This window comes from Rutidosis leptorrhynchoides, chromosome 2, assembly GCF_046630445.1.
Source record: "Rutidosis leptorrhynchoides isolate AG116_Rl617_1_P2 chromosome 2, CSIRO_AGI_Rlap_v1, whole genome shotgun sequence".
NCBI lineage: Eukaryota > Viridiplantae > Streptophyta > Magnoliopsida > Asterales > Asteraceae > Rutidosis > Rutidosis leptorrhynchoides.
The window spans coordinates 684,828,442-684,839,366 of NC_092334.1; the positions used below are offsets into that span (position 1 = coordinate 684,828,442).

Sequence of the window (10,925 nt, forward strand, 5' to 3'; positions counted from 1 at the left end):
GTAAATGAACCCCCATTGAAATTGAAAATCAGTACATTTTGTAAGATTCAAAATACAGACTTTCGTTCCTACCACAAGCGAACGTTGTCCGTTGTCACAATTTCTCTCTACATTTCCTGTTTGCTACCCGCAAAAATTCCAAAATCCATCTATAAGACGCAACAAAAACACAAAGTATCAAAAGCGCATTTCAACTCTGCTAAACGATAGGCTTCCTGAACGCTGATAGCATTCTCGGGGATAACAACATGAGCGCCACCAAGAACGAACCAACGAAAATCTTTAAAGCATATCTAACTGGATCTTGTTTAAATTGTTGAGAGCTGCTGCTAGTGGTAGATAATGTTGACATTGGTGTAGCCGAAGGTAAGGCCTCAATAACCGCATCGGCTAGGTCCGCTATGAAAGATGAGGTGCAGCCAAGAGCCGGGACCCGCCCCCAATTCTTAATACCAGAACTTTGGGCCAACTCTTTGTATTCCATATCTATTTCTTCTAGAGTCTCTATGTGCTCACTCACAAAGCTAACCATTTAAAATCCAAACATCATAAATCTTTAGACATGTCGTAAGTAGGTGAAAACTTTAGACCCATTCACTTACGAATAGGTCAATTTGGGTTTAAATCAAAGGGCAATGAAGAATTCGAAGTAGTAGCTAAAGGTGAATGGTCACACAAGTGGAAAGATTTAGATTATTTATAACACATTATTTATTAAATGATTCAAATGATGAGCCCGACCCGGCCAGTTTTCACTGTACTTAAAAGGCCCGTTTTGACCAGTTACACAACCAGCCGAACCATCTCATCATGCCACTTCGACATATCAGATCAGGAGAAAGAATAAGGGCAATGGTCATTTAGAAATACCTGACGGGAACTGCAAGAAGACTCTTCACGCCTTCTTGGCCAAGCTCAACAAGTACCTCATCGGTGTATGGTTTCAACCACTGCACGGGCCCAACTCGACTCTGATATGAAGAACAAAAGGACAGAAAACAGAGGTAAGAAATATAATAGACATATATACCATTTCTTCATACTTTTTATCCATCTAAATGGGATGTAAAGATGGCTTAAGATAAGGCTGACGGCTAGAACAACTGTTTGCTGGAAATAAAAAATAAAATAATGAAGGTATAAAAATGAAGTCTCATATTTTTATAAACAATGCCCTCAGAAATTGATCCATGAATATAAAGATGGACAGAGTTGAGTTATATTGCATCTCTAACAGGTCAAATAGGTTAACCCGCCCATTTCACAACCCCTACTATAAGAAGCATACGGTTTGAATTACTGACCTGATAAGCCAATCTGTGTTTATTGTCAATTCCCCTTGCTTTAAGTTCTTGCATAATCAAGTAGATACATTCCTCCATCTGATCTTTATATGGATCACCAGCATTCACGACATACGTAACTGGAACTCCATGGGCACTAAAGAATATTATAACCTACAAAATACAACTCACATATGATAACTAAGATACTAATCAAAGGTGTAAACCTAACACTTAAAGATTATAAATGTCAAAAGCACTAAAATAAGAATCTTACGTCTTCTGGTATACTGAAACTTTGCAACTCCTTCTGAATCAAATCAGCCATAGATTTGATATAACCAGCACGCTGATACCAAGACTGGATAATAGCAACAGGAAGCCTTGACAATTTGTGGTCTTCGCTGAAAATGATCATAATTTACATGTTTTTCAGAGTGCTTGGAAAATGGGTGGGCCGAGTGATCAGTCACGGACAAAATTTCAAACTTTTAGTATGGATTGCTTGACCCAAAATGCTATTTTCAACTTAAATGTTATGGAGTATATATTATTATTACATAAACTAGCTTTTAAACCCGTGTGTAATTTAATATCTATAAACATCTAAACTCTATGTAATCTCATCTCACTTCCTTGATTAATTTTTACAACATACAACGAGGATATATATAGACCCGAGCACTGCCCAATAAATGCACCAACACAACTAACTACATTAATTGCACCGACTCAACTAACTAAATTAATTGCACCGACTACCTACTAACATTAAATGTGTATACGTATGTCTTATGTATTGTAACACTCCCCCTCAAGCTGGTGCATAGATATTGATCATGCCCAGCTTGTCACAAAACTGACGGATGCAATTTCCAGGTAATGCTTTGGTAAATAAGTCAGCCAACTGTTCATTACTTTTGATATGGGGTGTTTGAATAGTTCCTTCTTCTAACTTTTCTCGAGTAAAATGATAGTCAACTTCAATATGTTTGGTCCTCTCGTGGAAGACGGGGTTGCTTGCAATATGAATGGCTGCTTTGTTATCACACCACAAATTCATTGGTTTGGACTGAGCAAAACCAATCTCGCTAAGATTACGAACCCAAATAAGTTCACAAGTTGTCTGGGCCATGACTCGATACTCAGATTCCGCACTTGAACGAGATACCACATTTTGTTTCTTACTTTTCCAAGATACAAGATTTCCTCCAACAAAGACACAATAACCAGTTGTAGATCGTTTAGTTGCAGGATCACCATTATAATCAGCATCAGAAAATCCCTCAATAGTATGATGACCATGATTCTGGTATAAAAGACCACGACCAGGTGTACCTTTTAAGTACTTTAAGATATGAGTGACAGCATCCCAATGTGAGGTTCTCGGAGATGACAAGAACTGACTAACAACACTCACCGGGAAAGCAATATCAGGACGGTTGAGTGTAAGATAATTTAGCTTGCCGACAATCCTTCTATATTTATCTGGGTTCATAAGAAGTTCTCCTTCGTCAGTTTTTAACTTTATACTCGGAATCATTGGTGCTTCACAAGTTTTTGCGTTAATCATCCCAGAATCACTGAGCACATCAAGACAATACTTTTTCTGAGATAAGAAAATACCTCTTTTATTTCGATAGACTTCAATACCGAGAAAATATTTCAAAGGACCAAGGTCCTTCGTTTGAAATTGAGTACTTAAGAATGTTTTAACCTGTGAATTCCTTCTTTATCACCCCCAGTAATTACAATGTCATCCACATAAACAACAAGCAAGATGCACCCAGAGTTTGATGAAGCGAAGAATACGGAGTGATCATATGCACTTCTTCTTAGGCCAAAGTTCCTAACTACCGCATTGAATTTTCCGAACCAGGCACGAGGAGATTGTTTCAAACCATAAATTGCTTTTCGTAATTTGCATACTTTACCAGACTCCCCCTGAGCAACAAACCCAGGTGGTTGCTCCATATAGACTTCTTCCTACAAATCTCCATGTAAAAATGCATTCTTCACATCAAGTTGGTGAAGTGTCCATTGATATGTAGCAGCTAAAGAAATGAATAATCTGATAGATGTGAGTTTCGCAACAGGAGAAAAGGTCTCAGAATAATCCACCCCATATGTTTGAGCACAACCCTTAGCAACTAAACGAGCTTTCAACCGTGCCAAAGAACCATCAGGATTAACCTTTATCGTGAAGACCCACTTACAACCAATTGCCTTTTTAGAAACAGGTAAGTTAACTAATGCCCAAGTGCCATTATGATCGAGTGCATTCATTTCCTCAATCATAGCAGCACGCCATCCAGAATGAGCCAAAGCTTCACCAACAGTTTTTGGAATGGAGACAGAGTCTAAAGTGGCAACAAAAGCACGAGAAGAGACGGACAATTTATCATAAGAGACAAAGGAAGCAATAGGATAAATACATTTACGTTTACCTTTTCGAAGAGCAATCGGTATATCAGAATCTGAATCGGAAGATTGAGTATCATGAATATTACTAGAAACATTGCTCAGTGACTCACCGGGAGGATCTACCGACGATGACTGTGGCTCAGGAGCGGGCGCTAATGTAGGACGGGGGCATCGACTGTATACATATTGAAAATGGTCAGTTTGTTCTGATGGTGTGGGATCTGGTGTGGGATCTGGTGTGGGATCTGGTGTAGGATTTTGTGTGGGATTTGGTGTGGGAACTGGTTTAGGTACAACATATGCCAATAAGTCATCAATTTCCTGATGAATGCGAGAGGTGGACATCGGAAAGAAAGGTAACTTTTCTTCAAATGTGACATCTCGAGAAACAACATAATGTTGAAAGAGTAGGGGAAAAACATGTGTAATCTTTCTGAAGACGAGAATATCCAAGAAACACACATTTGATGGACTTAGGATCTAATTTAGTGAGGTGAGGTTGAGTGTCCCGAACAAAACAAGTGCTACCAAAAATCTTTGGCTCAATCGGAAATAAAGATTTCGTGGGAAACAAGACTGAATATGGAATATCACCATTAAGGACAGCGGATGGCATTCGATTTATAAGGAAACATGCAGTTGAAACAGCGTCAGCCCAAAATGGTTTTGGAACATTCATTTGAAATAAAAGTGCTCGAGCTACTTCAAGAAGATGTCGATTCTTTCGTTCCGCAACCCCATTTTGGGCTGGTGTGTCAACACAAGATGACTCGTGAAGGATACCATTCTGAAGCATATATGACGAAAATGATTCAGAAAGAAATTCTTTGGCATTATCACTTCTCAAAGTTTGAACTGGAATCTGAAATTGCGTTTTTATTTCAGTAACAAATGAGCAAAAGTGAGTAAATACTTGGAACGACTTTTCATCAAATAAAGCCAGGTAACACGAGAATAATCATCAATGAAGATAACAAAGTACTTAAAACCGGGTTTGGAAGTAACTGAACATGGTCCCCAAACATCAGAGTGAACCAATTCAAATGGAGCTGAAGCTCGTTTATTGACTCTGGGAGGTAAGTGGATTCGATGGTGTTTAGCAAACTGACATGACTCACAATATATAGAGACGATAAATTAGAAAATTCAGGACATAATTTCTTCATACTCCGAAGAAGATAAGGATGTCCCAACCTACAATGCATCTCATAAGGGGATGATGACTTAGAGCATACGAAAGAGCGTGGTATTTTAGTTTCAGGTTCAAGTATGTATAGGCCATCAGATACCCTTCCTTTACCAATAATCTGCTTTGTCGATAGATCCTGGAAGACACAACAATCAGGATAGAGTAAAGCAACACAATTCAAATCTCGAGTAATTTTGCTAACGGACAACAAATTAAATGAGAAGTTAGGTAGACTTAAAACCGATGACAATGAAATAGAAGGGGTGACGTTGACAGTACCAAAACCAAGGACCGGAGAGGTTGTGCCATTTGCAATTGTGACATGAGATGGTTGTGATTTAAAATTGGAGAATAGATGGTGATTACCTATCATGTGATCTGAAGCACTAGAATCGATGACCCATTTAGAGGCGGATGATAAAAGGCATGTATTTGACTTACCTGATTCAGCAAAAGTGGCGATTGGTGTTTTGAGCTTCACGAATTCTTTTAATCGGACATATTCTTCATAATCTTCCGCAGAGATTGTGAACGTATAAGGCGAAGAAATTTTCTTGGCATTACTCATAATGAATTTAATAATTAATAATATAGAGAACCCAACGAAGCAGATAAGATTCATTAAGGGATATTGGATTAAATCAGTAAATATTATCAACAAAATAACTCCAAATAAACATCCAACCACAGAGATCCAACAATAATATAACCTGAACATTTTCACGAGAAGTGTATGAATAAAAAGGACCCACAAAGTTTTCGGCTATTTGTTAAATTGAGAAGGCCCACAACTTTTATCTTTATTATTTTTATAAGGCTTATTCACTTTATAAATATCCCAGTACAAGGATAATCACACGAAGAGAGAGAAATCACCAAAAGAATAAACACAACCGTGCCTTAATTTTGACAAGAAAATTCGACGTTCAAATGGAGTGATACTCCAGGATATTGATTGGAATCAAGAGACAGACACTCGGACTAAAAAATCGACGGTGAACAGTGATACACGCGCTCTCACTCGCCGGTGAACGGACGGGGTGCGATGGAGATAGGCGGCGCGTGGGGGTTCTGTGGTGGCCGGAACTCAAATTAAATTTCAGGGTTTGCTATTCGAGGACTTCTGAATCGATTGGCGGGGGTGGTGAGATCAGGAAATGACACCAAAGTGGCCAATTTTTTTTTTTTTTTACAGTGACGATCGATGGTGATGACAGTGGTGATGGTGATGACAGTGGTGACTACAGACTCAAACGATAACAGGTACAATGATAACAGGTACGCTCTGATACCATGTAATTTAATATCTATAAACATCTAAACTCTCTATAATCTCATCTCACTTCCTTGATTAATTTTTACAACATACAACGAGGATATATATAGACCCGAGCACTGCCCAATAAATGCACCAACACAACTAACTACATTAATTGCACCGACTCAACTAACTACATTAATTGCACCGACTACCTACTAACATTAAATGTGTATACGTATGTCTTATGTATTGTAACACCGTGTATACACACGGGTGTTGAATGGTATGTTGATTTTCATCATTTATATATAAACTGTTCAAAATGGTAGACACTTACAAATTACTTGGCAAATCTTTGAAATTTTATGCTCAATTATATATTATATTATATATTGCATTTAATAACACATGTAAAAAGTGGTGACCATTTGAGAATAAAAGTAGTTTGAAGTAATTAAGGTTAACATATATGAATTCAATAAGACGCAAATAACTTATAATTTATAGTATGTATGTTAAGAGATAATATAGTATCAACTAAATTTATAAATTTCACTTTTAATCGCGTGTAGACACGCGGATTCAACATAAACATAGTGTCATCTATTTTGAAGATTTTATTTGAAATAAAAACGGAATAAAAACTATAGCAAATGTTTTGTTTGTATCGACCAAATAATGAATGTCTAAATTCGCTTCAATAAAAATATATTTCCAAAGTTAGTTCAAGATTTCGATCCACGTATTGATATATAGAAAAACACATGAAATTATCGGGAATAGCAAAGTAGACGATCAAATAGGGATGAGTTGCATATCTGATCAAAAGAATAATTATACAACATAACCATATTTTTATATTTACCACAAGTTTTAAATATTATAAGAGATATTCATTAACGTTAACAGTCATAACACTTACAGTAAACATGTATATTTCTAACTATAAAGGTTTACGGTTTAAGATACTAGTTCTTAGTTTAAGCTTTTGTTTGGAATGCGCGGTTTGAGGCGAGGGTACGATTTATTGTTGTCATAATTGGTTTACAGATATTTGCATTCAAAGTAGTTATGATACCAGTACAAAAAAGGTTTTTAAACTGAGTTGTGTATATATACATTTATATAGAAGTAACAGAATACATATTAAAGTTCATAAATGGCCAAATGGGCAAAATAAATTTTGAAGAAAATGCATACCTTAACGGCATAAATTAGAAAATTATGAATTTGAAATGGAAACTCGGGTGATGCATTGGTTGTTTCATACAATATAAATAAAAATCATACAACTATATCTGAGATACTATAATGACATTCATATCATGAAATTTCAATATAAAGTCTTTATAGTTAAGAGCATCTCTAAGCCTAAAACTAAGATTACCAAATATAACTAATGTACAACGCCCCTCAACATAACCATGTCATACAAATTTAACCTTAAATAACATGTTTTTAAAACAATAAAACATGATCGAGTACATTTATGTTTCATTTTTAGAAAATTATAAAAAGGACACAAAAAATGGTTAAGGTAGAATATAAAAAAGTGATTAAGTGGAAAATTAAGTTTACATTGACATATTACCTATTAATGAATTAACTGGAGTATCTAAATTACGAAGTAGATTACGTACTATTATATGTACTAAATGAGTAAATAATTTGGAAGGAGTGACCTGTTATCTATAAAAAGAAGTTCATATAAAATCTTGGATTTCTAAGTGACATTTTTTTATTTGGATTTATAGCAATTTATCAATAAAACGGACAGTAGGAGTGCACTTATATTCAAGATTAAGTAAATAAAGGTGTTACTTTTATAAAAGAAGATTACTGTAGGTCAGAAAACAAGATGTTACTATTACCCATCAACCCATTAGAGATAAAACATGATCCAAATTGACCTGTGTATTGGCAAATGGGTCAGAATTGCCAACTCGGACTAAATCCAAGAAACCGACAAAAAATCAATTTTCAATTAATGCGGGTTTACCTAAAGATGTCCCGGAGTGCGCGAATACTTGATCCAGTAGTTGAAATAGAAAATTGAGGATAAAGAGGTAGCACCACAAGCTTCGTGATTTTGTCCCTCTTTATCTGCCATTAATTATAGAAACAGGGAAAAAAAAAACATCCATATCAACAATCTATATTCAATGCACACTAGATTGGATCTAATAATCATTAGTATTTCACGTCAAAAGAACAAAATTTGTATTTAAAAACTTATATCACTCGATATATGGATGCACATAGAATATAATCTGACAGGTTTACTTGCCTGCTGAGCAGCTTCCTCGGTAAATGGATGCCAGTAACGCATTGCTACATAGACATAAGCAGATAACTGTTTTGCTTCAAGTACTGATTTAAGAGCCTCAGCCTACAACAAACAGCTATAATCATGATAAAATTGAGTGTGAAACTGGGAATAACGTAAAACCAAAGTACAATGTATTGTTTCCATTAAATTAAATTATGTATCCATTTACAATGTTTAGAAATCTTGTGGTGGGAAACATGCAAGTCAATTACAAGCATATCACCCCTTGCTTGCAACTATTGTACTTTTTTTTACCACACAATATATATATATATATATATATATATATATATATATATATATATATATATATTTAACTATGAAATAAGAAGAAAGAAATATAATATGTCAGAAAATTGATATATGATCAATATTACCTGCTCATCAGTTATCTTTCTCAAAGGGGAACCTCCTCCAATGGAGGCATATGCTTCTTTACTTTTACGTGCTCGTAGTACAGATATAAGTTGTGCTAGAGGTCGTTGTAGGAAACGAAATAATCTAGGTAGACGAATAATATCCTGCCCCAGAATCATGAAAGAAATTAGAGAAAACCGGTTTGTGCGGGCACGGCACGTAAAGAAGCAATTTTAGTACTATTCAAAAGTCGAAACAGCCCGAGTCGGGTCTGGTTGACCCTCAAACACCTATAAGTTAACGAGTTGAAATTGCTACTCTTTAAAAATGGAACCTTAATTTGATTGAATCTCTTTTTAGTAAATTTAAGGAAATCATGTGTAATAATAGACATACCGGGTCTGCAAAAAGATTAAACAAAAAGGGTCGAACATCATGAAGTGTATCTGGGCCACCAAGATTCAATAGCAATACTCCAACTTTTTCCTCATCGACATTTGAAGGAGATTCAACAATACTCAAAGTATTTGTACGTATCCCCACGGAACTAAATGTTTTTCCAACAATACCTCTATTATGAATTGGACCATCCAATTTTAACTTCTGAACACCGAAAGAAACTTGAGATTTCCCGTTAAACCACACACTGCAAGTAAACAAAGTTGCCAGAAAACTTAGCCTAATCACTATAATCAAGAAACGATTATGCCAGATTCACAAAAACTAATCTATTGACCGACCAGAATTAAGCTATTACATAATCTATATACATCTAGGTGCATTACTTAGCCTTATAATAAGTGGATATTTATTGAAAACTTGTAAGAATATTCACTTTCTAACCATGACGTAAATGCGTTACTGAAGTATTCATATATCTTAGATTCATAAAAGGAACTACACATTTATTTATCTTAAATACATATCTTGACATTGAACCTTTGTAACATATAAAAAGAAATGTACAGAAACTCATTGTAAAACACCACAAGACTGAAAATAACCTCCTTCAAAGTCTTCAACAAGCAAGTAAACTGTTCAAAGGACAAATAGTATTATTTTCCTTATTTTTTAGTACTGAGCAAATTTACATGCAATGGAGATCACTAAAGTGACCTAATTTACAGGTCATGATAAGAACAGTGATCAGTTTTATTTTAATATAATATCAAAACAGTTATAAATACAAGGATATTTAAAATCCATATCTGAATTTGAGAACATTATGTACCGAAATTTAAAGACGTAGTAGTAGCTACATTTCATGTTTGATTAGGCGAAATGAACAAGATATATCGAAGGATCAAAGATACAAAATTGTACAGAATATAATCATGTTTATGAAGAATCGAGAATATTAAAACTTACACCGAAGAATTATGACTGAATTTAGAAGTTGCAAAATTTGAGGGTTTCACCCCGGGGAAAGTACGAGAGGTTATTGCTGCGTTCATTTCACAGAATTGCACCAAAATTTATGTTGTGATTTGTTTTTAGGGTTCTGTATGAGTAATTTGGGTATGATATAGCTTGTGTTTTAATAAAATTCTGCCTTTTCTACAAAAAAAAAAAAAAAAAAAAAAAAAATTATATATATATATATATATATATATATATATATATATATATATATATATATTAATATCAATCAAAAATTTTAAAAAAAAGTATAATCATTAAAATTACATGAAAATATGAACATTTTAAAAGACATGATAAATATTATTATTTTGATCATAAAATGCTCGAAGAAATAATATTCATCGATATATGTTCCTGATAATATTTATCGTGATGCATGTTATTATTCGAGATTTTTTTCAGAGTTTAGAAATAGAGTTTTGAAATTAAGGTTTAGGGTTTAGATTGAGTTTTTAACACGAACAATTTAGAGTATAGGATTTATAATTTAGCATTTAGGGTTTAGGGTTTCAGATTTTGAGTTTTGTGTTTACTAAGTCCTAAGCCCTAAGCCCTAAACTTTAAATCGGGCTAAATTATGAAGGAAAAAAAAAAAAAAAAAAACTTTACAGAAGATGAAAAAAAACGCTCCAAAAATAACATGCATTAAGATGAATGTTA

General features: G+C 34.5%; 1 protein-coding gene across 1 annotated transcript; it reads right to left on the reverse strand.

Annotated features, from left to right (window-relative positions):
• LOC139894012 (ferrochelatase-2, chloroplastic-like) lies at positions 1 to 10,350 on the reverse strand. Its single transcript, XM_071877219.1, has 9 exons — positions 10,212 to 10,350; positions 9,240 to 9,489; positions 8,864 to 9,007; positions 8,445 to 8,546; positions 8,157 to 8,260; positions 1,561 to 1,687; positions 1,305 to 1,457; positions 871 to 971; positions 1 to 524 (listed from the first exon to the last, which is right to left on the reverse strand). Exons 1-9 carry the CDS (start codon positions 10,295 to 10,297, stop codon positions 200 to 202), a joined length of 1,392 nt encoding a protein of 463 aa, XP_071733320.1. The 5' UTR covers positions 10,298 to 10,350; the 3' UTR covers positions 1 to 199.
• Between the last annotated feature and the right edge of the window lie 575 nt (positions 10,351 to 10,925).

What these genes read in the sequence shown, in the direction of transcription:
- LOC139894012 (XM_071877219.1), bottom strand. Translation starts at nt 10,297, where the DNA reads ATGAACGCAGCAATAACCTCTCGTACTTTCCCCGGGGTGAAACCCTCA. An exon ending in TTCAGTCATAATTCTTCGGT is followed by an intron (nt 9,490 to 10,211) that starts GTAAGTTTTAAT and finishes GTTTACTTGCAG; the next exon opens with TGTGTGGTTTAACGGGAAAT. An exon ending in GTTTCAGTATACCAGAAGAC is followed by an intron (nt 1,458 to 1,560) that starts GTAAGATTCTTA and finishes TGTATTTTGTAG; the next exon opens with GTTATAATATTCTTTAGTGC.